Source organism: Empidonax traillii, unplaced genomic scaffold (assembly GCF_003031625.1).
Source record: "Empidonax traillii isolate 1590-97213 ecotype Southwest subspecies unplaced genomic scaffold, ASM303162v1 scaffold284:size1552100, whole genome shotgun sequence".
Taxonomy (NCBI): Eukaryota; Metazoa; Chordata; class Aves; order Passeriformes; family Tyrannidae; genus Empidonax; species Empidonax traillii.
The window spans coordinates 1,050,345-1,078,320 of record NW_020955477.1 but is presented as its reverse complement, the minus strand read 5'-3'; the positions used below and the strand labels follow the sequence as shown (position 1 = coordinate 1,078,320).

Below are 27,976 nucleotides of genomic sequence, written 5' to 3'. Positions count from 1 at the left end.
GTTCTTTCCTGTTGCTCAGTATCTAATCCACCCTGAACTGGTACTAAGCTGTGGTGAAAGATGCCTGTCCCATGTGTTTAAAAGAAGCCATGCTTAGTGAATAGGAAAGGTAGGTAACAAGTTTATTTTCATTATGAGTTCTTATTGCAATTAATATTTCAAGGAATGATGGGAACTGTGATTAGTTGAAGCTAGCAAGCTGCTTTTTGAGAACCTGATGTAATCACCCTGGGGAGGAAGAGCATTGGCTATAAATGTTTCTTGCTCTGTTGTGTTTCTTTTGTAACTTGAGAAATCCTGTTCTGTTCTGTAGTACTTGCAAGCTTTCCAAACATTTCAGACTGACTGTTCCAGGTGGGTCTAAAAGGTACATCATCTAGGAGACTAAGAGGAAAAAACCCCAGTGGTTTCTTAATAGTCAAAGCTTCCAAACGCAAAGATTAACACACTTCTGGTATATTCAAGTTTAGAAGTTGTGAAAAATCAGAAATAATTCATGATTGAATATTTTTTATTGTGGAAAGGAGTTGTTTACTTATTTTATTCCAATAGGTTTATTTGTTGAGGTTGCATTTTTTTGACAATACATCAGAGGGTTTAATTTTTCCAGATCAAGGTAAACATTCAAAAATCTAAAATTTCATAAGCCCTTGAACCTGTTTCTTGGCATATTTCTGTTTGAGAAGTACTGTTAGAGTTTAAACTGTGGGTTTGGGGAAGGAAAAAATCTTGACTTTATGCTGATATAGTTGGAATGAGCTTTCATCTTTCCTTATCTCCCCAAGAGTATGGTCATGGTAATTGATTTTTAATGTTTCTATTTGGCTTGCAAGAGCATTTCTTCTATTGGCAGTGCACCTCTCCACTGACAAACAAACAGTTGTATTTGTTTTCTTTTGTTTTCTTTCTCCTGAATCCCCAAATTACTTATCTACCTGCTGTTGCTTTCTGAATGACTTCTCATCATATAGGAAATAATTCCCTGTACTGTCTCCCCACCTGTTGGTATCTGAGCATTACTGAGGCACATGCCTGTCAGTCCATCTCCACTTTCCCTGGTTTTCATTTGCTGGTTGAAAACTTACATCTTAAACGCTTACAGGTATCTCCTCTCCTCATTTTGACTTGTGAACAGGTAAAATTTCCTAGCCCAGGAAATAATCATTTTCTTGTTCCTGTTTCTGCTGAAGTCATCAGAATTTTGATAGTAAATTTCAGTGGAGTTTTGCTTCACCCCCAGAGTATAAACTCTGCTCAGGTAGTGAGCCTGCCTGGCTCTTGTTCTTTGAAATGCATGAGCACTGTTAGTTGACTGGTTCTGGCAACCATCTGTGTTTCTGCAGATCTTATGTTTCCCAAATGAGTCCTACCAGAGGCCCTGATGTCTTTATTTAATCAATGAGTTAGAAAACTGGAGTAGTTCCAGAAATAAGACATCAGAAAATATGGACATGTTTGAATGTACTAGATTTTACCATGGCTAAGCGATAATCTAAACCCTGAGGTGTGAGATTAGCATCTCTTCCAGCAATGGAACGATAGTTCTTTTTCACTTTACATTTCCTGGATCTATTATTTCTAAATATTTTCTTTCACCTTAGTAAAGCCTACTGCCTTTGATAGTGCAGGGGAATTATTGGCTAGGCTGTTGAAATTAATGGCAGAGGGAATGATGAGTGAGTAGAGTGCAAAGGGGGAAGTTAAAATTATGTTTAAAACAAAAGATACAGAACTCGGTCCTTTAGAGTGAATTTATTGAACTGTGGTTCTAATACAAGGGATTTTATTAAAATAGTGCTTTCTTTATTCAACAGTTGAGTTGTCTGAGTATTTGTTCCTGTCAGAAGGATGAGCTATAAATGACAGCCTGGACTTCCTTAGATTGATTTTTGTGGTACTTGGAATCAGACTTGTGTGCTGTCCCATCTCCTTTGACCTATAGCAGAAGATCTTTTAAATTCTGCTGTGTCTTCTGTGACTTAGAGTGACTCATCATGGGAATGTCTTCACTGAAGAGTGTACCATTAATAAGTCTTGTTTTTCTTTGCAATAATGAAAATAATACTTTCAATGTTTTATTGGGGAGGGTAAAATTGCTTTATACGTATTAAAATTGATTCATATGAGTTCTCTTTATACTGCAAAGGAAGTAAGAGTCAGCATAAGTTGGTCAGCTCATGGAATTCAGGTGAGGAATATACAGAAGAAATAAATGCAGTTAAGAAGTCCTGTATTTACACAGTTCATTTATGACAAAATGGAGAAAACAGAAGATGTGGGAAATCTGGGTAAAATTCACTGTCTAGTATTGTTTAGCTCTCTTCAGGAAATGTAGGTGAACTTTTAAAGCTCAGAGTGAACCCTTAATCCAGTTTTCAAATGTAGTCATTTTGATTATGTCACATTGAGTAAAAAGCCAATACATTGTCATGGTATCGTATCCTTGAGACAAAATTATAAATGTTTGCATTTACTGTACTATTACACAGGAGTGAACTATGGTGATGGAAATGATTTAACCTCACTTTTTGTCTTGTAGCTAAACAGTGATCTAACAAATGCCTGTGCTTTTAAGGAGATGCAAATATGACTCATAGCTGAGCAAGAACATTTGCTTCAAGGACAGACATAGATTGTGTTTTTGTAATATCCTGTAAAAGCTGACACGTAATTTAAAACACAGGGTCCCTTTGATGTGAAGTTTATCAGTGAAACAGTGAAAAAGCAACTGGATTTCTTTCTGAGGGAATGTATTATCCTGATTTTACCATCTTTTTTATGAGACTCAATTAAATTGTACAGTAACAGGCAATTAGGCTAAACTATTTGCATATCTGGCCCTTAATAAGCCAGTATCAATAGCATAAATATTCTTAGATTAAGAATGTGTGTAGAGTACTGCTTTAAACATTGAAATTAATTAAAATGCACTCGCAGGTCATTAACATTGTAGAGAACCTTTTATAATGGGAATTTCATTATGCTGTGGAAATATACTTTCCCTATTTTTATATATTCATTCTCTCAGAGTACATTCTAAGTTTGATTGTTTTTAGTAGTTATTAGCAGGACAATTGCAGGTTCTTTATATTCACTAAGTTATATTTCTGCATATAATAAATTACAACCCAATTTAATTTTCTGCAGTTTTACTGGTGAAAAACTTTATCCAAAGGTGCATTGGACACTTCTGGAGTTGAGGCATTGTCTGTTCCTGTGGAACAGATTTTGCAATTAGGGCCACTGAGTGCATTAAAAATATGGAACTAAAATCAAGTGATCATACAAATACAGCTTTTGTAATTGATAAGATTTTGGGTTGAAATATCACACGGCTACATGTATTAAACCCGAACTTCTCCTCAGTTCTATGGAAGAAAGTATAGACAATTTACAAGAACTGCCGTTTCTGTGCTCTCGAGCAGAAGGGAAGCTGAAACCAAATGATCACTTAATCAGATTATTGAATTCAATTATTTGAATCTAAATTAACACAGGCGTACTGGGGACAGAATTGGAAAGATGAGATCCCAAAATAGTTAGGAAGGGTTTTAAACGAAGTAGACAATCAGTTTGTGTTTGCAGTAAGGTGGCTAAGAAAGCACTGGTTTGATATTCAGAGAAGATGACTGACAGATAGTGCTGGGAATGCTTATTTCTCCAGCCGTTCCCTGGCACGATAAAACTCCAGACACGTAGCTAAGAAAATTAATACCAGTTACCCAGATGTAAGACTGCATTCTGAAGAAGGGAAAAGGATAAAGTAGAAGCTATGAAATAAGAGATAAAAAGTAAGAAATGATAGACTAGACAGTGTAACTTAAATTCCTGAGGAGGCTGGCAGTGAATAACTGAATTTGTACTGAACATCGGCAAGAAACCAGGAAAAGGAGTAACTGTGAAAATGGATTTATAAGGAAAAAGTGTTTCAATCCACTCTAAATTACATCCATAGAAGGATAGGAGGTATGGTTAGGAGAGAAGCACTAAGTGTAGTACTGTTATCTTATTCTTAAGATACAAGAGCTCTTATGTTTTTAGAAAGGATTTGGGTATTGTCTCACAGATGGTTCCTGTGAGAAACTGTAGCAATTTGGCCTGACATAAATTGTTCTCAATAAAAGAAAAATAGATTAGAAATTTGTAGATGTATTGAATAGGCGTTTTGCTGGGATAGATTGTCATTAATGACCTGGAAATGGAACAGAAAATAAGCTGGCAAAACTTACAGACCAAGCGACCTGGGTTTGGTGGGGTTGGAATAGCAAGTGAAGCTGAGGACAGGAGTAAAATTCCAAAGCTGTTCTACTGGAGAATCGATCTGAAGAGATAACATGCATTGTAAGGCAAGGTACAAAACTCTGCCTTTAAAAAATGATCCAGTGCACAAATAGAGATCAGGAAGATAAGCAAGTGTTGATCAAATAGCTTTTAATTAGAGTAGGCTCTAGGGTATGTTGTGTAAAACGAGCTTAACATGACTTGAAAATGCCGTAATATTGCTGAACAGCTGAAAGCTGTATTGCAGTGTGAACCAGCAATATTGCATGGAGGCTGTGGAATATTCCTCTTGCTTTGTTCACATGGCATGTGGCTTTGGCTGCAGTTCTGTGCTCAGTTTGAAATCGCAGCTCCTCTGGAGACGAGGCGAGCAGCTAAACTAGAGCAGTAAGAACGATTAGAAATCTGTGCAACTGTCAAAAGGTGAAAAGTGAAATTGTGTAGTCCACAGAAAAGAACCCTAAGGGGAGACAGGATGCATCCTTAAAGTAGAATTCTGTTTAAAAAAAAAAAAAAAAAAAAAAACAACCAAATAACAAAACAACCTGTTAGCACAAGAAGTAATAAAGTAGAAACTCAATAAGAATGGTTCAGATGACAGATTAAACAATTTGTGGTGGTAAATACAGTGAAGCACTGGACTAGATTGCCTAGGGAGTTTGTGTTCCAGTGACAGGACACACAGATTTTTCTGAGGAATAGCATAGGTACAGTGTCCCCTTGGGAAAGGGGATGCATTAACTGACCAGTAGAAGGTTTGTTTAGCTGCCCAGCTGTCATATTCCCCAAAAAACCCTGCTGAAGGGAAGGAGCTTTCAGCCTTGCCCTGACACAGCAGGCCAGTTTTGACTTGCTATTAAAGAATAGCAATATCAAAGAAATGATTTCTAATTCCCATAAGACTTGAGGGCTGGGGGAAAGGTCACTGTAGAAGATGTGCCAGCCAGCAAGTGTGGATTTGTGAAGTGCTCAGTGTGCCTGTGGCTCTGGAGCGGGGATGGCACGTGCAGCTCCGTGGCCAGTGGGACTGGCCTCAGGTGCACAGTGGGATTAATCAGCACAGGATATCTGTCTTCAGAATATGATGCCTCTTTCCTTCTACTTAAGGAATCAATGTTCTGGGACTCAAATATCAAGAATATGGTCAGAGATTAACTGGATGTAGTATGTGTTCGTTAGTTGGTTTTGATGGAATTTAATTTTAAAACAATTATGTATTTTGTAATTAAGCAATTCCTGCTTGGAAATGGTCAAAAGAAAAAAAAAAAAACTTCTTTTTAGATGAAATCCATGCTTTGGTTTTAATTTGTTTATGGTATTCTGCAGTGTAGTAGATAATGTCATGATGGCTTTAGTTTCAGGCTTTCCCAAATATGCTAAAGGTGACAGACCTGCAGGGAGAAAACAAGAAAACGCTTAAGAATCTTAACTACAAATAAACTGTATAGGAAATACTCATATAGCTGCAAGACCAAATTATAGACAGCTTATATATAATTTTTCATCCATCTTTGCAGCTTTGTTAAATCCATACACCCAGTGCACGCTTTTCTAGAAATAGATTGATACTTGAAGCCACTGGTACTTGATAAAACTACTTCCCAGAGCATCCAAAGGGTTTCTTTGTGCTGAAGGACAAGGCTTATTTTGAGTCATTGCACGCTGCCAAGAATAATAAAGTAACAGAGTCCCAAGACTGAAAACCAGTGCAGAAGGATGTTGGGAACTAGAATGCATTTGATCCTAATTCTAATTGTACATATGCTTTGCATATTTATATGTTTCTTTCTGTCTCTGAGTGTAAATAATGACAGATTTTAGAATAATAATCTGTCTTCAGTGAGACTGTGAGTCTCACTCTTGCTGTAATCACTTACAGAAACTACTGATAATAAAATTACTGATTTTTAGATGCAAATGCTTTGGTTTCCTGCAAGAGGAACCTATTGAAATAATATTTAATTTGAAAAACAACCTTTGAGTGTTGCTGAGATGATGTAAAAGATAGGAAGAAAAATACATAAACCTGAGGACTTTAAAATGTTTCTTTTATCAGTAGCTGTTCTGCCTTGCTCAGAACAGACAGCCCTGTCAAAGGGGGAGAGTTGGGAATTCTGTTGTGCACATGGGTTTCCTTTACCCCACAGGTGTTCCTGCAGTGCTGTCCCTCCTTCACTTTGGGATTTACGGTAGGATTTGACCATACAGGAGTTAAGAGGGAACTTGCCAAGAGCACAGGAGGCTCCGTGCAAAGCACCCGCAGCAGGAGGTGGATCGATGCTTGTACAGCTGTTGGTGATGTCAGCAGTGTTTGGCATTTGAGGCCAGAATTGAGTCATTTCATTAACTTGGGACTAATGCTTTGGTTTCCCTTTAATTAAAGTGTCAAGGCCTTAAAGTTTCTCTTGGAAATGGTGTGGGAATTTTGTGGGGCCCAGGAGGAGAGTGGTTTAGTTGTGCTTGTTTCTTCTCGAACAGGTGTTTGGTACTTGGAGCCGCTGAAGGGGATTCTGCTGGTACAGGGTCTCTAACTGGGCCATTCCAGTCCTCTTTTCAAAGTCAAACTTCTGCCAAGATCTTTATTTCTTTAAAGGAAAGTGAGTCACTAACTGGCATTAGAATGCACTGCCCAAGGTATGAGCAGTGTTGGGTACCTTGGTTATGACATTATCGATGCAAAGTTCAGTTCACTTGAAAAAAGTCAATGCTTTTTAAGAAGGGATTTTTCTTGTGTGAGGGGAAAAAAAAAATCTAAGTTCCACAGAAATCTATTTCAATTATAATTTTTCTTTTTTTTTTAGAGGTCTGTTTTATAATAAAAATTTTACAGTGCAAGCGATGGGAAGAGTTGTGTAATAATTTGGGAACCTTATATACATGCAGTTTTAGTTTTCAGTACAACCCAATGATCTGCTTGGGTATTTTGGGGTATTGATAAAACACCTATAAAATAATTCTATAAAAGTTCTAAATTTAATTGATATACAGTGGCAAGTCAAAATGTACAGAACGGTAAATGTATTTGAACTGGGTAAATAATCAGCACCATTTGGAAAGAAATATTCTTCCAGAAGAAATATTTGCAGTCTAAAATTCACAGTTAACTTAGGCTGATGTTCAGGGCAATGTGTGAACTTCTGCTTGATATACTTAGAACAAAAAGTAGATTAAGCAAGGCTAAAGTTAATATTAATTGTTTGGTTTGTTTTGGTTTTTTCCATTTTAATGTAGTTCAGCTTGAGTAAGTCATGGATGAAACTAGATCCCTTTTAAATTGCTGAATTGTGATTGAAATATGAAATAAGCACTCGGACCCCTAAAATCTGGAGGGAGAAGCTCAGGTGCTCACTGCCGTATTTATATTTTAAATTAACTATTCTGGACTAAGTTATGGATTTTGGTGTTTCAATCTTTTCTCCCAATATTTAAACAAAGCCCTTGCATATGTAAACATCACTTTAAGGAAAATGAAATCCAACATTAGCATTTAGTTTGCATGGTAACAAATCTCTCCCACACCCCAAGTGCTCTGGCAGGAACACGCGCTGCTTGTCGTGTTCGGGGTTGTTTGTCTTGTATATTCAAACTGCACTTCTGGGAGTAGAAAGCAGAGGCTTAATTGTTTCTGTTTGAATGCAGAGAAATGAAATAAAATACTCAGTCTTTATTCCAAAGAGTTTATGAATTAATAATCGGACCATTTTCCTCCAGAAAATGTAATAGTGTTTCCTGGGAGTGTGGCGTGCCATGAAGACAATGGTAATGGGTCACAGGCCTTGTCCTAATTGGATTTCCAGTTTGAATCGGGGCCTGGCAGGGTTGATCGTGATTAAAACTTGTTGTTGTATAATCATGGATTAATTGGTCTCACCTGCTCTTGCACGCAGTAACCCAAGTGAAAGCTCTGCCAGCAGGGAGTCTGAGGTGGGACACATTTGTGCTGGAAACCAGCCTGTAATGATGGATCTCCAGATGGGGTTATGCCAAGGGAACAGAAATCATTGCAGCGTCACATTTAGGCAATGAAGGTAAATCAGATCTGTTGCCACTAAATGGAACCGCTTTGTAAGGCACAACTGCTGAACAATTTTATGGACACATCGGGAATCTTTTCATATTGCAAATTCATTTTTACTTAAGTACAGTCCAGTGTCTTAATGTGACCATGATCTCTGAGACTGGTTTTGGGGGCAAAAAGCACAATATATTGTTTATACTCAAGTGGTTTTCCTTTCAGTCATTCTCTTTTCCCTAGAAACTCCCCATCTCTTCCTTTCTTCTGCTGGTTTTGTAAATACTCTTAAGTTTCAACTAAGGTGCTGAATTACCAAGTTTGAAAAACAGAAGTTTGAAAGCCTAGCTGTAGCATTCTGTTAGTCAAAACACAGACCAGACAACGCTGAAGTAGTGTCAAATTACCAGGTGGAGTGTTTGAGTTTGCATTTCTTTCTATATTTATGTTTACAAGGTTTTATCCTCTTTTGTGTGTATAGTTCAGGTCATGTGCTGCACACTTTAAATTATCCAAAGCTGATCATCCAGTCACTCATCTGAAGCTGCTTCTGTTCTTGCAGGAATGCTTCACTCGTGGTAGAAAGCAAAGCTCCCCAGTGTTTCTGAAGCACCTGTAAAATAACTGTTCTTTGGAAGCACTAGAGCAAAAAGTGAGATTTGCTGTGATGTAAATCTATCATGAGTTGATTTCCACAAATAGCTTGAAAAGTAAAGGAACAGATAAACAAAAAGACTGTGCAAAATCACTGTATGTAGTATTAACAAAAAAATTTAGTCATGTGCCAGTGGTACTTGTTAATGTGAAAATGTTGCCCACACTTCTGGTGTACAATAATTATAATTAAAAAAAAGTTCTGTGTAAATTACTGAACCTATGTAGATAATTTAAGAACAATGCATATAGGTGTGATGTCTCTCTGCCTTTTATATGTGTGTTTTTCATGGCCACTTAAGAATGCAGCCTGAAAAGGGCGTTAGTGATAGTAAAGAAATTCACAGGCCTCCTTCACAATTGATGCAAAAATTGTTCTGGAATCCAGCAGATAAAATAATCAGAGCAGCACATACCCGTGTTAAGGTAATAGTTAGGGAGGATACCCCAGTCATGTTTCAGCACAGATCACAGGGTTGGTGAACACCAACATATTGCCCTCGGTTTTGCATTAGTAATGAAAATAGCGCTGAAGATGGAGATGAAATAGATATTTTTACTTTAAAAAATTGTGTTGGATGGAATCCTCATTTTGAGTGTTTTGTACTTGGATTTTTTTATATGCAGCCAGTTGCTGAGTGATGGGTTTTTGTTGAAACATAATATTAATTGGAAAGGGTTGTACTCTTGAGTTCCAGGATAGGCTTTGGCAGCTGTTTCTTCTGCTGCTGTTCTGTTGTTGACTAAACTTTCCTTGTTCTGATCTTGTTCCTCCAGGTTCTCCTCTGTTTTCCAACTAATAGTTCATGACCAATTTTTGCCTGCCACCACAGCTTTGAAGCAGCAGTGTGTGTGTGTGGGGCTTGCTTTGATCTCAAAAATCCACTCAGGCTGAAGTAATTTTGGAAGTAACAATGAAGAGGAGCTGAAAGGGCTACGTTGGCACAATTGTTTATTTATAGAGTTTTGTTTTCTTTTAATGTAAGACAGCCTGTTATGTACTAATTAATTGTTTTACATTTACACAGTTTATAAAAAGAATGAGGGGAAGGCTGACAATATTTGGAGCACATTTAAGGATAATTGGATAGGTCCTGTGTTGTATTTGATAACTCCTGTATTGGTTCTAAAAGCACAAACAAACAAGCTAATGCATTCATATGTTCTTAACCTTGGCACTAAGTTAACTGATTTCTGGTCTGGGAGTCATAGCAAGGAGCTCTTTACAATCTGTGGAGTTTATTTCCATTTTTGTCAGGGTACACACAGAGGAAGCTTCTCGCCACCATCTGGTGATGTGTGTGAGTAGAGAGCCTCGGTGGCAATAAGAGAGGCTGGATGTGCCAAAGCTGGGGCTGGGAGCTTAGTCAGAACATGCCAACACCTGTGCAGGGGACTGTTCTCATCAGCTGTGTCAGCCACTCCACAGTGCTGGAGATTGGCTCTATTTTATACCTTTTGGAACGGTCCTTCTCTGTTTCTTTGTTTGTTATCTTAAGTAATTTATGAATGTCAGGGAAGCCTTTAAATTGGAGATTCGGAGCTATAAATGCTGGTCCTAATAATACAAATCCTATTTTTATTACTTTTAAAGGTCTTCTAACTAATTGAATTAATTCATCATGAATTTCCTGTCAGAAGTACGTTACTGTAATAAATGTAACGAGAGGAAACAAGGAAAGAGTAACCTTTTTGTCTCTCTTTGCAGCCAGATGTATTTGAGTGTCACTTTAGTATGTCATTGGATTGTTCCACTCAATAAATTAATGGCACAGCTGAGATTTGATTTTATTAGCACTCTTTTTGGTGAGTCTGCATGAACTCTAATTTGCCCATTATTTTTAGCCACACAAGTATATGCTGGGTTTTACAAATGAGAGGAGTCTGTATTGTCTTACTGTACTTCAGCTGCACACCCAGTCCTTGAAAGCCATTTACCAAGGGGTTTTGAGCCTTTCAGTTTTTCTTCTCAAAATAGCAGTGGCTTGGATTTCAACCTCTACCAAGGTGTCTGGGTTCCCTGCCATGAAGGCAGTAGATTGTGGAATCATGGAATGGTGTGAGTTGGAAGGGACCTTAGATGTCTAAATGCTTTTGAGAATGTAAGTCTCATATGCTGAGATGAGGCTGATATTATTGTCCAAGCATGCTAAATAGCCAGCTCCTGTAGCAAGTCAGCTGTCACTGTATAGTGTTGTAGTGCAAAGGTTCATTGTCTGGTAATTAGTATCTTAATCATAACCAGTGAAACAGATCCAATGCCTTGTTGCCAGTGACAGGGTTGCAGTTTTCTGCCCCTAATATTTCTGCCCCTATTTTCTTTTCTCCTTTCATTCTTTGTGTTTTTCTGGTGGTGCTTGTTTTCTGCTGGTGAATGAGGTGAGCAGGACAGTGCTGGGTTCCAAGCCCTGCTCTGCTGGGGAAGCTGGATCTGCATGGTGTGTGTGTGGACACAGGATCTGCTCGCTCTGTATGTTCCTCCAGATTTCTTCCTGCTCACTCAAGAGTAGGTGAAGGTTTCTGGAGGGAATTTCAAGTTTGTGGTCATTGTTAGAGAGTCCTCACGGCCTTTCCATGTCTGAATCCTGATGAAATTGTATAGGAAGGTATTAGATGATTGAATCATGGGGAGAATTCGTCTGCTTGTCAAGGGGACTTTTACCTCTACATTTCTCCTACAATTACTCCTGAACTTAACATGTTTAAGGGTTTCTCTGCTCCTGTTTAGGTAATGCAGTAAAGCATGACGTGTTTGGGGTTTTTTGGTTTGAGCAAGTTGTAATTCCGCTGTTATGATAAAGATTTACTGCTGATCATTGCCGTCTACCTTTTTGTTGAAGTGTACAGACAAGCTACCAGGCAGATATATAGTACATATCAGTGCAAAAAATGTTGGTTATATATTTAGACCTTCCATTCAGTGTTTTTTTTTTTTTTTCTGTGGAAATTTCAACTGCTGCTCTCAGCTGTTACTTGGAATTTCTGCTCCTTGTGTTTGTTTCTTCACTCCACCCCACTGAGGAATATACAGGTAATTTTGTGCTCTCCCATCCCCGAGTCCTTTGTGCAGTATTGGAATTTAAATGCTTTAATCCTTAAATTAAAAGAAAAAAAACCCCAACTTGAAATTGTAAAGTGGTGCTCTTTTGAGTATCTGTGATGACCATACATCTCTTGCTCTGTTCTTTATATTCCCTTTAGATTTTGAGTTAGAAAAGGAAGTTTTTGGAGAGACTGTACCCACCAGTTTGGTGGAAGCCTCTAGAAATGTGACTAAGGACTGTTAAAGTCATAGACACACAAAAATAGCAGGAGTGTATTAGCAGTAATATCTTGGATGAAAGAATCCAGTGTAGCTTAAGCTTAGTTTAAATATAGAAATATGGAGTTAGAATGTTGCTTCTCAAACCTGATTAAGTAACCTCTATTAATTATGCTCTTGCCACATACTTTTTCGCCTTTTTTTTTTTTTCAGGGTTTATTTCTGACTCAAAAAGTGAGAACTCAAAAACCTTGAATTTCACTGTAGTGCAGTAACATGTCCAACTTCCAGCACCAGAAGTCTTTTAGACTTACCAGTCTTTTGAGGTGGTGCATTCATAATTGAATATAGAATAATTGCTTGTGTAAGATGTTTCTTCGTTCTAAAATGTGTTTTCTTTCAAATGTTCTGAACAAATAAGATAGTTTTAAGAAGCTAATGGTCAGAAGATAATCCTAAGACAGCAGTGGGAGATGCTGTAATCTTTTTTGAAATTCATCACCTGTATATATTTAATGTTTTTTCTGCTCCAGAAAAAGGGTAAATGTGCATTTAATTGTGGCAATGATAGAAATCGAGATGAAAGATGTCTAATATGTTCTAGTGGGCATTACTTTGTTTTCTGCTTTGCTCCATATGCACAAAAAGAGGATCTTTAATACCTAAGAAATTGGCCATGTGATTCCAGTGAGTTTCTGAGTCTGATCTGGAGGCAGAGTATTACTGAATTTTTCATCAGTGAGGGTCTGGAAGTTGGAGAGTTTGTTAGAATTTCCTTCAGGGCAATTACAAAAGGAGTCCAGAGACACAGTTTATGGCTTAAACATTACAGGCCTTGTATCTGATGTGCAGCAATAACTGTGTTCACAGAGAAGAGTTCTTTAAAAACATATCAAATGCTTTTAGTAACTGCAGTTCCTTTGAGGAAAAAACGGGTTGGTGGTTTTCCAGTTTAACTGTGAAAAGCTCTTGCCAAATACTGCCTTCAGTGCCTGCAGAGGGAAGGCACAAGTACAACAACAACAACAGAAGACACGAGATGTTGATTTGACAACTGAGGGTAGAAATAAAAGATAAAAGAATGAACTGACAGGTGAAGAAGAAGAGGCAGCTCTCTGAGCGAGATGATTTCGTCTTTGGGCACTTGGAAATAAAAGGCTGATTTGCACCATAATGCAGGAATTGATGTGGGCTTGAGGCACAGGGGAGAGCAGGGCATTGTGAATCGTGTGGTTTAGACCAAGTGGCTATAATGAGTCCATGGTGGCTTGAATGTCAACAAGTGGAAGTTTGCAATCCTGCATTCTGGATCAGAAATGAGAAACTGAAGTCCTGTCAGCAGGACTAGAATTTATACCCAAATCCAAAAGGCACTTTACAGAAATGTTATTTTCCTGAAACTATTCCTGTGCTTACATTGTTGATTGTACTCTAAGAACACTTTGAAATACGTGGCAGTGGGAGTAGGGCTTTAAAATAGGAAAGGTGGCAGTGCAAGTTGATCTCTTTCTGCATAATGAAGTAATTGTTCCACAGAATTTTCCACATGCCATGTAAGTACCTAGGAATGCATGGAAGCTACAAAGGGAAGGAGTGGAAGTTTGCTAAGAACATATCAGATGACTGGGAAGTACAAGTAAAGCAAGACTGAGACAATGGTACAGATTATAAATGATAAATAAGGGGAGACAAGACTAATGATGGAGAATTTCAGAGGACAAAAGTAGAGCAAAAAAGCTACAGTTAAATCTGTGTGGGGAGAGGTGTAGCCACAATTGGTGTGTTGTGAAATCAAGAGAGAATGAGAGAGGACTTCTGATACAGGTAGAAAATTGGGCAAAGGGAATTTAATCAGCCTGTTCCTGTCCACTTGGGTTTGCTTTAAAGAGGAATGTGTTAAGGTGGCTTGTGATCCTCAAGCTTTTACTAAAGTCATAGAGGAAGATGCCAAGAAGATGAGGTAACAGATAAGGACACTTACTACAACAAGTGATTTCATAATACAAGGGGGAATGAAATTCAGATTTATAGTTCATGACATTTCTTAATGTTATTGTAGTGTACAATGAAGAGTCACACTTGTTCTGTACATTCAAAGGGCAGTTGGGCATAATTGTATGGCTGGGGAATCAGGGCTCAGGGAGGGTTTGAACCTCTCTAGATTTTCAGGAATTGGGCAAATTACAAGGAAAAAAGAGGAGTAGATGGAGGAAACAAAGGCAATTGTTTAAGGTATAAGAATAATTAAAATAGAGATGCCTTGGTTGCACCAGGATTTTTTAAACTGATTTTGTATGCTGCAACGTCCTGTGTGCTCTACTGCAGAATTCCTGAGTGTTCCCTTCTCAGCCTGCTTTTTCTCACTAGTGTCTTGCTCCTCTTACATCCAGATTGTGTTCTTAGTTTTCCTAAAATAATTCTTAACCAGGGTTTACCTCTGGTAGCGTCCTGTGAATGAGAACAGGCTGGTACAGCCTGTGATCAGATAAACAGTGAATTTTTCTGGGTAGGTGGTGTTGTGTTCTCTCTCTGCTGTAGATTTGTGCTGATGTCTCTTCAAGCATTATGTTCCAAACTGTACTCAGTGAATCCAGTGGGGTTTTATCCACTTTTGTCTCATAACTGGCTGTACCTTTACTCTGAGTCCACAGAGAAATATCAATAGATGGCAGCCTTAATAATTAATAAAGCCCGTGTTCTTCATACTCATCCTGTGCTGTAGCTACTGATGAGTGAAATTTGCCATCTCCAGTAACAGCTCTGAAGCTGTTCTGGCACTGCCCAAGTGCCCCAGGATGGAATGAGATTGCAAGTTGTCTTGAGTCTTTCTGTGGATGAGCAGTTGGGGAGAATTGGTTTTGGATATTCCTTCTGATTTTGCCAGAGAGGTTGGAACAGAAAACTGCTGCATGGGAAGAACAGTTTTTCTGCAGCTTGTAGAGAGACCAAAAAGGACAAATAGCATCTGGTTCCATCTCAAAATTGAGTGGGTTTTGATGGGCTAATGGTAATAAAAAGCAATACAAACTGTTACTTGCATTCCTACTAAGGATATATGATTTTGAATACAGAAAAAGAACTGATCCACTGGGTAAACGATTGCTGTTTTTCAGAGGAAAATTCATTTTAGGTCCCCATGCCATCTGTCCTAACCCACATGAAACAAATTACCTTTCTATTGAGGATACATGGACTAGGCTTCGAGAATTGAATAAAATCTTACAGTTCTCCTATCCCACATGAAAGCTCAGTGTTTCAATATTGTAACTCGGGAGTCAGGTGGTGATAAACTAATGCTATTTTTTCATCTTCTTCTGTTGTAAGAAATTGTCTCAGAGAGACTGTGCCAATAATCTGTGGGTGCTTTCAAAACTGTATTTAAGATGTAAAAAGTGACTCAAGAAATGGAGGAATGGAGTGATAGCACTAAAAATTGTATATGATTAGTAATAATATTAATACAAATTATCCCATTTGTGGAAGATACAATTGTGGAATTGCATGAAATCAGCATAAATAATGTTACTAATGGAGTTGAGTCTGACATGCAGCCTTAAATGGAGAATAATCAAATATTTCCAGAGATTTTTTTTTTCTTCATAAGCTATTTAGCATTGTTATATATGACTTGGGGGAAAAAAAAAAAATCTCAAATTTGATTAGTGTTTTGATTCAGAGCTACTGATCAAGTTATGAAATGACACACTGGAGAGGTCTTATTGCATGAAGAGACCAGGAGGGGAGGTTTGGATCACTTAGTAAACTAAATAGAAATAAAAGTATACTTTACTACAGTGCCTTTTAAAGTTCACAGAATCATAGAATAGTCTGTGTTTGAAGGGACCTTTAGAGGCCACATAGTCCAACCCCCCTGCAATGAGCAGGGTCATCTTCAACTATATCAGGTTTAATTAGGAGGCTCTTCCTCATTGACTATGACGAAGAAAACAAAATACATACTTAATAGCACTGTTTACTTAGCAGACAAATGTAGAATAAAATTTAGCAGATGGAAATTGAATCTAAGAGCATTCTGGGTCAGACTGTTGATTTTGAGCGGAGAATGTGGTTGGGCATTTCACAAATGTACTGGCAGTTACAGCCAGTTCTTCAGCCCTGAAAAAACTGACAACTTCTAAATAATGGGGTTATTTCTAAGCTATGAATAGCTCAAGTAGAAATTTAATTCAAGGGAGTGCAATGGCTTGGGTTTTATGTGATCCAAAATCAGTTACAGATGAATCTGGCTTCCTAATCTGCCTTGCTGAATGTGGAGCAGACTGACTCCTCACACCTTCAGGCAGTTGGTGGCAGTTTCAGTTCCACTGATGGCACGTTGGGGAAGCCAGTCTGGCAGTTCCTCACTTTCATATTCTGCAGGATCCACTTCCTGCAGAGCTGAAAATGTTTATGGTGCTTAACTGGGATGGATAATCAGCTTTAGCAGGGTTTGATGGAGCACTTACTGCTTGTGACTATAATAATCAATTAATTAGCTCTTTATTATAAAAAATCCATTTCTCTCCAGTATTGACAGGTGGAGTGCTTTGTACCTGCATGTCAGAGCACTCTTACAGCTTTGTTTTCATTATTTCTCATTATGTGGAGCTTGATATAATGGTTGCTTGCTGTCCTGAAATGGAGTCAGTATGATGAAGTGCAAACAGGGGTAACATGGACAGCATCTGTAACGGGTAATTGCAAATAAATCAATAACTAATGGGCCCTGAGTGTGTTTACCAGTTCATTGTAGTGATCTATGGACCTTTGTAAACCCTGTGTGCCTTATAACAGTTATTGAGATGATTACAGTGTGTACTTTAGTCATGTGAAAAATCAGTGTGTACTGGCTACTGGGAACAGAAACACAGTTTGATGTTCCTGTAACTGCCTTGGAAGCAGAATATTAATTTGAGGAAAAAATGAAAATTTTTTGTTAATAATTTGAACCTCTAGTGTTGGTATTTGGATATTACTTGTGGTAGGAGAATCTTTGGGAATAGATACATTTCTCTCTTAGTAGAAGCAGAAGGTGAGACTGTGTCAAACAAAATTATCAAGTAAGACTTTTCCCACGCTCTTTTATCTTTTACAGTGCATGTTTTAGAAATAAAATCAAAATTACTTCAGATGAGCTGTAGTCTGAAACATCTGTAGATGGATGTATAATCTTGTTTCTTGATGTTTTGTGGAAGAAAAAAATCGTCCACTACACGTATTAATACTTAAAATATGGGAAATCCTTGTTCTTTTAATGCTAAATTCCCAAACAGCAAATGAGCTGTTCCTGGCTCTAACCCTGGGGTCTTGAAATCAGTTCAAATCCTGCAATGGGAAGATTCTTACAGGAGGCATGGATGTTGTGTAGGGTGTGATTTAATACAAATGATACCCCAGTATCTCTGATAGTGTACCAGGATCACCAGCTCTGATCTGGGAGGCTTTTTGTACATTTAGGTCTGAATGTGTCATGTTTGATAACTAATTTCTTGATTGGTGTGGCTGTTCCAAGACAGCAAACACATCAACGTGTTTGCAGAAAGCATCTACGTTGTTTAGTTGATTCCACTGGAGGACAATTCTGTAGTAGAGAAAATTAATCTTAGTCACTATGGGCAATTTTTAAAATATATATATATATAAAAAAAAGGACAAAACTGCAACATGCTTTGAAGTCCATCAGAAAACTGAAGTAACTTTGATGTCTGTCATTTAATCAGCATTGCCTCTTTAACATGATGGATTGTGTGGCATATGCAGCGAGTGCTGCCGTAACTTACAATATTGCTGAAGTTTAATAGCACCACAATCAAAATTTAAATCTACAAAATAAAATTATAATTGGAGGAAGTTTCCATTTTTTATTGCACTGTTGTTTATTTTAACGTTGGTCATAAATTATAGTAGCTTTTCAAGCGTAAGGAAGGGAAAGGGAGTGTCTTTGGGAACAGCATGTGGTTATTTGTGACCTACAAAACTGCCATGAAAATCCAGGCAATTGATTGTGCACCTTGAATCATCATAATTTACTGCAGTATTTTCATTCGTGTTGTTTTTCTTCTCCTTGGCAAGTGAGCAAGCCGAGTTTTGTAACAGAGTTTGCACTTGTTTATGTGAGATTATATGTAGTTATGCTGTCCATTTGTGCTGTATGAACATATTGCTTTGTGACTCGTCAAAGGTTGATTATCTGTGTGACTTATTATTATTTTGAAAAACCAACAGGAGCATGTTCTGTTATGATTTGGTGATAGGATGAGCACAAGAACCAGGGCAACAAATTGGGAATGGCTACCAGTAAAAGAGTACTGAATTTATTCTTTCACATGTGATGATTTTATGTTCATAACTCCTGTTAATGGCAGTCAGAAGTAGAAATGTAAAATCCTGGCATATCAGTATAGACTTTGTGTCTTAGAGTTGTAATAATTTTAAATTAAGAAATTCATTTCAATTACATATATTAAGTTCAGTCCCTACCATGAGGGAGTAGTAAATTAAGAGTTGGATGATTATTATATCACTTTATTGAGATGGTAATATGAACTTAGCACTGAGGCTTATTAGGACATTCATGTGCTCGAATAATTTCACTGTGACTCCTTATTCACCTTATTGACTCAGCAGAGAGTGTTGGGCATGGAATATGCTCTAACAGGCAAGATTAGTCAAAAGAAGGGGTTACAGATATATCTGAAGTAGCTGTGATGGTAGAAGTGCTGGAAGAAGCTGTATGGGGTATCTCAGTACAGCACAGACATCCTTTGTAAGATAGAACAGGTCCTCAGTGAATAGGTTGTTTTTCAGGACTGTTTGTTCTCTGGAGAAATTCTGTCAATCTTGATGAAGTTTGAGGGTTTGTCTTACATCCAGTGTGGCTGCAGAGCATCCTAAATCTCCTCGTTGTTCCATGGTCAGCCTCGAGCAAGGCTCAAGGAGCTGTTCTGTGTTTCTCAGAATCCCAGAATGGTTTGGCTTGGAAGGGTCCTTAAAGCTCATCCAGTTCTACCCCCCTGCTAAGGGCAGGGACACCTTCCACTAGCCCAGGTTGCTCAGGGCTCCAGCTTTTCTGAACACTTTTAAGCTTGTCCTACAACTCCTGCTCTCAGTGCTGTGAGTGACTGTGCAGCTCACTGGTTGTTGCCTCGAGAGCACCAGTTGTGTTCCAGTCCCACATTTGAGTGTTGTGTTTATCCTCGGCAGCATCAGCCACAGCCACGTTGCTTTAAACTGAGAAATGTGATTTAAATGGGTGTTTGTGAAGAAGTTTTCAAGTTTCAGCAGAAGCTAAAATATTGCAGTAGTTTTATTTCTGTAGGGTTGGGCAATATGTTTGGCACAGAGTAAGTTTTTTTAATTTTTTACTGCTAACTCTCTGAAATAGTGGTGATAAAGTTAAACAAGCTGTAGTGCTGAAAATTGGAAGAAAGATATTGCATTTCAGTGATGGAGCTTTTTATAATTGTTAGCTTCCTCTGCCTTTTTCCAAACCTCTCCAATTATTAATCATATAAAAATATGGTTTTAATAGCCACAATAAAAGAAACAAAATTAGTGCAGCAGCTTTAAGTTTATCCTTTTGATAGCAGAAGATAAATTCTGTGAATCTGTCAATGAGAGCTCCAGTCAAAAAGTGATTGAGTGTCTGTGGTACAGTCAGACATTCATAGTGGTAGAGCTTTCTGGTTTCATTATTGCCCGGGGAATGGCCATAGGAAGAGGCAGAGCCTTAAAACTGAGATGGTCAGGAGCGATTTCAAGGGTAAATTTAGTGTTAGCACCAGTTCACAAACTGTCTGAAGAGCTGCACTAGCCCTGAACTTGAAGACACAACAGTTTTACCATTGCTTTTTTTAATTAATCTGACTTTTATTACCTATTACATATTATTTTCATGGGTTTTTTTATCCAAAAAAGGAAAAATTGTCAGGGTTATAAAGTGAATAAGGAGGATTTACGTGGCCACAGCCTTTGTAGCTGAGTTTTATGTCTTTTATTAGCAAGCCAAGCAAGATGTAGCACGCACTAAAAGTTTTACTGCCTTCTCCTGCTAATGCTTTCAACTTCCTTTCCTTACATTTCAGATGTTTAGAAAATAATCGTGGTCATGATTAACATAGTAAAATAATGTGTAAAGGTGGTGTATTACAGTTATTATGGACACTGGAACATTTTGAAATGGAGTTGTTTCAGTATTAATCTTACATTAGTGTCTACTGACTATTTGGCTGGTGCATTGCACTGAGTATCTTCGTTTCTTTCCTGCTCTTCTAGAAAAGGATACTCCTTGAATTACAGAAAATATAAGAAAAAAAAACCAAAAAACCCACATAAATTGTGAAGAGCTACTATACTTTGTGTTAATTTTCTGTCACTCTCACAGCAGAGCATTTAATGTTAATTTAATAGTTTCCTACTCAGTATTTGGTGTCTCCTGAAGCCACCTGCCTCCAGTGCACCAAGCCCGAGTTACTCAGAGAACAGGATTTTCCTAATGGGAAAGAGGGAAACAGGAATAGATTTGGATCTTTCTTAACTTGCTTTGAAACTGGGGTTTGAAAATCCCATAATTGGCTTTTTAAATGTTTTCACATTTACTTTATTTTTGATAGTCTGAAGACAGATTGATTCAGTGTGAGCGATTACAACCACGATTATTTTCATTCTTACTTACATATTTGTCTTTTAAGAATGTCTTGTTTATTTTTACCTTTTGAATATATGAGTTCTTAGTTATCTCTGAGTTGTTTTGAAAGCTGTGAAGGTTTGGACACAAACTGAATGTAAAATTCAAGTCCTGTTGTGAAAACCTTATGTTTAATAAGGAGCTTCTGAGTAGATCTGCTGATTTCTGTGGGAATGGTTTGATATTTAAGAAATAAAATGTGGAAATTTCAATGTATTGAAATGTGTTTAAAAAGAAAATGTGCAAAACATACCCTCCATAATACAAACCTGTCAGATTTTTCAGGGAAAATAAGCAAACAGCTATTAAAATTCTCTTTAACTTGGTGTAAAACCAGCATTTCAATGATATCCCTGTAGCTATCAGTGATTAGTGCAGTACTTTTTGTAAGTACAGAAGAGCAGAGATAATACTGAGTTTGGGGTGAGGATTGAATGAGTATTTTCTTGGAAATATTTAGTGGTACAGTTAGGCTTGTATGGGTCTTGCTGAATCTTGGACATAGGCAGTAGCTATGCCCTAAGAAGAATTTCATCTTCATTCTTTCTCTTCATTTCTGAATAAAATATCTGGTATTTGGCTTTCCAATTGAATGTGTGGATAGAGCGGTGCCTGTGGCTGACCGAGCACCCTGTGCATGTCTGATCTGCAGTCTTAGGATGACCTTCACCGTTTTCAAGTGGGAACTACTGGTGATAGTCATCAGTTTTGGCAAAAAGATCGCTCCTTCTCCTCCCTCACACAGTTGCATAGTGAAACCACTTCTTTTTGACTTCAATTTTTAACATCTGAGTGAGGAGAAACTTAGACCTTCATGTGATAATGATGCACACAAGGCCAAGCTGTGATTTAGACCAACTGATTTGGGTGTTTTCTGTTTTCTGTTAAACTCCACTGCATTTTCCTCAGCTGTGGGATGATTTAGATCAGTTCCACTTCTCTATTCATTGCCTTCTGTATGTTTTGACAAATGAGTCTTGTGTCTTCCCCGAGGAAAAAGGAAGGTGTAGACTTGCTCTGAAGAGAAAAGGCAGTCTTACTGTAAAAACTGAAGATGGGACAGAAAAGAAAGATTTCCAAGAGCTTGAAGGGTAAATTGTCTTAACTGCATAACAGTTTCCATCAAGACAAGATTTGTTTCATTAAATAAAATTAAGGAATGGTTTGAGAATCAGAGGATGTGCGTTGAGTTCACCAGCTGTGCCCAGATTTGTTGGGGGAGAAAAACTGTCTTTGTATTAGCATTCTTGAACATTTTTACTTGTAGGAAGTTTTTAGGATAGAAATACCACATTTATTTTACAGGGATAAATATTTGTATCTGGGGAAGAATAATCTATATTGACCTTTAATTTCATAGGTAGCTTGTTTGTGTCCCTTTTGAGGAGCTCAGAACATACATGCTGAGCAATGACTCACATAAACTGAAGTTCTGACACCTTGCTAAGTGAACACAGTGATGATCTATCTTGGAAATACTGTGAGAGAACACCTTAGGCTGGTACTGCATCCAAACTCCTTGGTAGCTTTCTCAGGCAGAGATAATCAACTCCGAGGAAGAGCTGATGTATTCATGCTGTAACTCCCACCTGGTGTGTGCTGGAGAGCTCCTGAAATGGGCATTTCATCGGGCCATGATGGGCAGCACTGCTGGTGATGCCACTCAGACCCTGCGGTAGGAACCAGAGCTTTGAACTGTCTCAACAACTGAGGCCAAGTCCCTTGTTCTAGTAGAATACAGGATTATCACTGCAGAGAGGAAAACTCCAGTTCCAGGAGTACTTCACATAGTCAGGAATGGTAAAAATATTAATATTTCATATTTCCTTCTTTTTATGATATTTTTTGAATGTTACAGCAGTGCTTTACAGCAGTGTTTCCTGAAGTAGTATCTGGGGGTTTTTTTTCTACTAACAAATGCAAGACTTTCAGTCGCTTCTATTCAGATTGCCTCGCCTTTCCTAGGTTTGTTTCTCTCTGAAATGATTAGGTCTGGTAATGTTTACTAATTGTTTTTGCTCCATAATGTGAAGGGGAACAGTTTGCAAAAAGCATGTTAATTGTATGCCTTTTCTGCTTTATAGCTGTAGTTGTTCAAATTGGCAGTTCTCCAAAGGTGAAACATTGCAAGACAAGGAGTACAGAAAGCAAGATTTGTGTGAAAGCAGTGGCACATGTTGGGACTGTACTCGCTTCCAGTTCATCTCTTTACTCTGCTCTTTAGTCTGTATATAATAAATACCATAGATTTATTTTAATCTTTCCTAACTTTGGAAAATTAATGGATTTTTCTTGCAATGGACTTCAGAGATGTGCGAGAACAGTAAGGCTGAAACCCCATCAGAACTTGGCATGCAGTTCTGTAAAAATCTGGAACTTTAGTCACAAACATACTGTGATTCCTTCCTGTATTAACAATGCCAGATTAAAGTAATCTTTATTTATTGTCTTGTGATTGAAGCCACAGTGCACTGAAAATGTCTTCCAGGTCTTGGGTCTGCAATAGATGTGCTCACACTGATCGTTAAGACATCAGCTTAATTATCTTCATAACCATTGAAAAATTTGGACTCTGGTTAATAGCATCCTTGTAGAACATGCAGTTTGGAGAGCTTCTGAAATGGGAGACGAAATTGTATTCTTTTGATAGTTTGTAGTTCTGAAATGTGCTGTATGTTCATTCCTATGAATTAACGGGGTGGCTCCCATCAAGTTTAGTGAAAACAAATTTTTAAGAAGTTAGTGGTTATCCCTGCTGTTTGTGTGCATTTTGAGGTTAAAATACATTCATTTTATTCCCTTTTTAATCTTACTGGGTGATGGACATTTTAAAGAGTAGGCAATTTCAGTCTTTCCTTCAAAGCTTCTCACAGCAGAATTTCCTAAATGTTGCAAACACAAGCCATCAGCCACATCTTCAGCAACCTGTGGTGTCTTGGGAAGTGGCTTTGTAATGACTGGTGCAGTCCTTAAAATATATTGTGCACTGTTGCCCTCCTTACATTCTTTAATGACAATCTATTTTTAATAAAGCCATTTAGCTTGGTTAATTAGAGTTAGTAATAAATCTCCTAGTCTGCTGACTAATCTTAGACCACACTCAAGGAAAATGAGGCTGCAAGATTAACTACGTGTGTTTTGACTTTTTGTGGGTGTTGAACTAGCAAGAAAGGTCTTTTGAAGAATACAGTGGCTTTGCCTGTTAATGCAAGTCATGGAGCTAACCTCCATGGAAAATAGGGATAGAGAGCAAATGGAAGAATGGAAAATAGCCCGTGCCAGTAATCTTATAGTTCTAGTCCAGTGCTTTGTCAGTGGAATGCCAGTTTTTCCCATGAGGGTTCTTGCAGCCACTGATGCTTCTTTCTGTACAGTTGAGTCCTACGTTGAGATGCAGCTTCTCCCCACTGCCTGGAAGCTTTGTGGTCCTTGTGCTCAGCTTCTGAAGTCCCAGGTCCAAGTAGATCCCTGTTAATCCCACTGTTGTACTGCACTGCACCAAGCAAATGCAATTCCCTCTTGGTCTCTTCAACTTTTCTGTGATTGCCAGAACAGACTAAAGCTTGTGCAGACTCACAGACATTCTCAGTGTAATTCTGTGTGATCATACTTGTATAATCTGCTTTTTGGGACCTGTTAGCTGTGTATAGGTGAGGCCAAGTGGACTGTGCAGTTGTGACCTCAGATTACGATCTGCTTCTGATCAGACTGCGCAGTGTCCTGCAGTAGGTTCAGAGGTTCACTGTGTACAGCTCTGTAAATACATGCATTTAGTTCTCTCAGTTTAGCTCCATCACCCAGTTCCATGGTAACAGTTAAACCATGTGCTTTAAAATGACCAAAAGTGAAGAAAAAAACTATTTGCTATTTTCAAGCACACAGTTAACCATTACAAATAATAATGGCCAGTCTCTTCGCGAACGAAGAACCGGGGAAGGTCTTTCCACCTTCCAGCCTGCGCATTGGATTTTTTAGGTGAGACACAGTGTGCGCGGAACTGAGCCCACCCTTTAATCCTGAGGTTCATCTGCCGGGGCCAAGCACGCTTGGACGGTGGCAGTGAGGTCCTCAGGACGTAGATGGATTGCCTTAAGGGCTAACGAGCTCCATCTGCCCGGGGAGGGGCCCCGACCGGGAATCAAACCCGGGTCTCTGCAGTGACAGTGCAGTGTGTTTTCCTCTACACCACCGGGGGCTCCCACCATTACAAATAAACTGATACTCAAATGTAGAGTCCTGGAAAAGGGCTTTGCTCCAGGTGTGTGAATGGTTGCTCCAGAGGCACAGATCTGAGGTAGATGCCATCTCCCTGGTTTGCTGCTTTGGAGAGGCTGTCAGAGCTGCATATCCAGACCTGCCTGTTGCTGTAGTCCATGTACGAGTTTTTTCCCGTTTGCAATCCGAGTAGAAACTGTTTAGTTGAGCTGCCAATTCAGTAATTACACCACAGAACGGGCTGCACTGAGCTTGGTAGTACAACTCAACTTTATTCTTTTCATCTCCAGTAGGGGAGGAAAGCCTAGGGAAAATAAAGAAAATATAATTTGGACAATGGGAGTAATTCTGTAGTTCCAAACTGAAGGAGCTTTCCATCTGCTCACTGATGAAATGAAAAGGTTTATATAAGTTAACTTCTTCTAGGAGTAGGACAAGTCACTGTGTCTTAAACTGGTAGTTTTAAACTTGCCGTTTAACAGCTTCAAAACATTCTTTTTCTGCTTAAGGAAAATGAATTAATTTACCTGAATTTTGACTTTAACTTTTGTCTGTCTCCCACAAAATAGTTACTAAAACCAGAGGTTGTCCTGAATTTGATATAAGGGATTTTATACTAACAATTTAACAACCTTCCTTTTTGAGCACCATAACTCATTCCAGTAGCAGGTACACAAATGGCATGATCAATAAAAGTATCAGGCTGAGGTTTTGTCATTTACACCCATGTTGTTCCACGAACTATTTTATGAGTATTAATGACAGAAAAACTTTATTTTCCATTTTTTATTATCTCTCTGTGCATCCACAGTGGTGTCTTCTTTCCCACTAGTGGTGTCTTGAACCATGTAAGTGGTTTTATTCTGTTTTGAGGAAGAAGAGGTTTGCTGGTATGAACAGTGAATTCATGTTTGGTTGCAGATAATGGTTAGTGCTGGTGGTTGATCTCTTCCTAGAGCAATGCTATATTTGTATAACTGCCCAGAAGTTAACTCATAGGAATATAATTTAAAAGAACAAACTAATAATGTCCAGTTGTTTGCTGCTGACCCCAGTCTTACAGTTTTACCTGCAGTAAGCTTTAACAATATGTATCAAAATTAATAGAATCAGGGTAACAGTGATTTAAAAAGTGATCAAAATGGAATAGAGGAGAAAAATAGAGGAGAAAAAATAATACAAAATTGTATTTTCAAAATAGTGGGTAGTACATTGTATGAAGTTATGCAGCATTTCTCAGAATTAATAATTTCATGTTTTTCTCCAGGATTCAGAGTTCCCTGTTGATGCTGAAGTGAACACATACCTTGAGTCTGCTAAAGAACATGCTCAACCCCTGAAATCTGAGGAGTATCAACTGAGCAGCATTCTGAAGGTGCACGACTTGGCAGTGAGCTGGTAGGAACCACTAACGGTGCATTAATTTGATTATATTCGTCTTGAGTTTGATTTTTCAACAGGTCACTGAGAAGCATTTACTGTGAGTAAACTTCTGAAAAATTATTGGCAGCAGTCAGGGGACTTTGTCTCCTGAAGAATGTTGAGAGTGGGAAAATGATCATGGAACGTAGGAGGAGTGTAAATGCAGTAAAGCACCTGGGCAGAGCAGTTTACAGCTTGAGATTCATCTTGTGTGGAAGAAGGGTGGGATTCAGCAGATGGGAAAATGGAAACCAGAGATGACTGTAAACTCAGGTTCCAGGAAACTGAATTATAATGCTGAATATTTTTGCAATTTGTATTTGATTGCAGTTTATTCCCTTGGGTCAAAAAATCAGAAGAGTTGAAATGTAGATGAGCTTGAGCGTGCAAGTAGCCTGGAAGCAATGACATTTCAGGGCTTGTTAGCTGCAGCTGAGGAAGAAGGAACCTAAAAATATTTTTTAAAAAGTTAAACCTTGTAGCTAAGTTCTGACAGTTCTGACATATTGTCTAGGTATGAATATATTTTTCAATTAATGGTTATATACTTCTGTCATTGGCGTAAACTTTGTGTAGGTTGAGACTGTTCTTGCTGTACTCGGAGTGCTGGTAGATTACTTCTGAGGGTATTTCCCTAAAGAGGAGCTGTATTCCTACACTTAATCATAGAAACCTAATTTCTTGCTAAATCCAAGGACCATAATCCAATGTATTTATGCTTTAAGAGTCAAAGACTTGGGCAGTATAAATCTCATGCAGATTAAGAATTTGGCAGTGGACTGACTGGTTAAAAAGATCAGTGTTGTGAAGACAGAGTGGTACCATGTAAACAGGACACAAAGTCAGAGCCCAGGGCAGCAGTGGTGCACGTGGGTGGGTACAAGAGGATGTGGGCATAAGGTAAGTCATCTGTGAGAACAGAAGAAAGATCTTGACACACTTAACAATTATAATGCAAAGGTCACAGGGAGGCTGTAGGAAATCCACCCAAAATGGTAGTGGGTTCTTCATCTGAAGAACACCGAGTTCAAGAGGAGCGTGTTTTTTAAACACAAACCGAAAAGAAAACCAGTCTGGAGGAGGAGGAGGAAGATACTTCCATACCTGGGCAGACTGGCAGATTTTCAGTGGATTGGGTGGAGTAACCATCAGTCACACTTACAACCTGTCTCAGCTGTACATCATGGCGGGCTGCATATGGGCAAGGCTCGAGTCATCATCTCCTTCTCACTCTTTGCCCCCTAAAGTCTCCCTTGGCCTGTAGAGGAAGCCAGATTTGAGTTGCAAATTACTCCTGAATATTGTTGCAACCTGCTTGTGAGTCTCACAATACATAACGTGTAATTCAAAGTATTAGAAGCTCATGGACTACTCAGGAGAGGAATCCCTGTCAAAGCTTTTCCATTATCTTACAGCTGAACAACAGATAAATATCCTGCATGTT

The 27,976-nt window shown here is 38.4% G+C and overlaps 1 protein-coding gene across 2 annotated transcripts in view; it reads left to right on the top strand.

Moving 5' to 3' along the window:
- The window catches only part of SPAG16 (sperm associated antigen 16), a 367,722-nt gene that overhangs the window by 29,079 nt on the left and 310,667 nt on the right, over positions 1-27,976 (top strand). For both annotated transcript variants that reach the window (XM_027890314.1, XM_027890313.1), the window contains exon 10: positions 26,378-26,508. In XM_027890314.1, the coding sequence (XP_027746115.1) occupies positions 26,378-26,508 (131 nt within the window). The remainder of the gene's footprint in view (positions 1-26,377; positions 26,509-27,976) is intronic.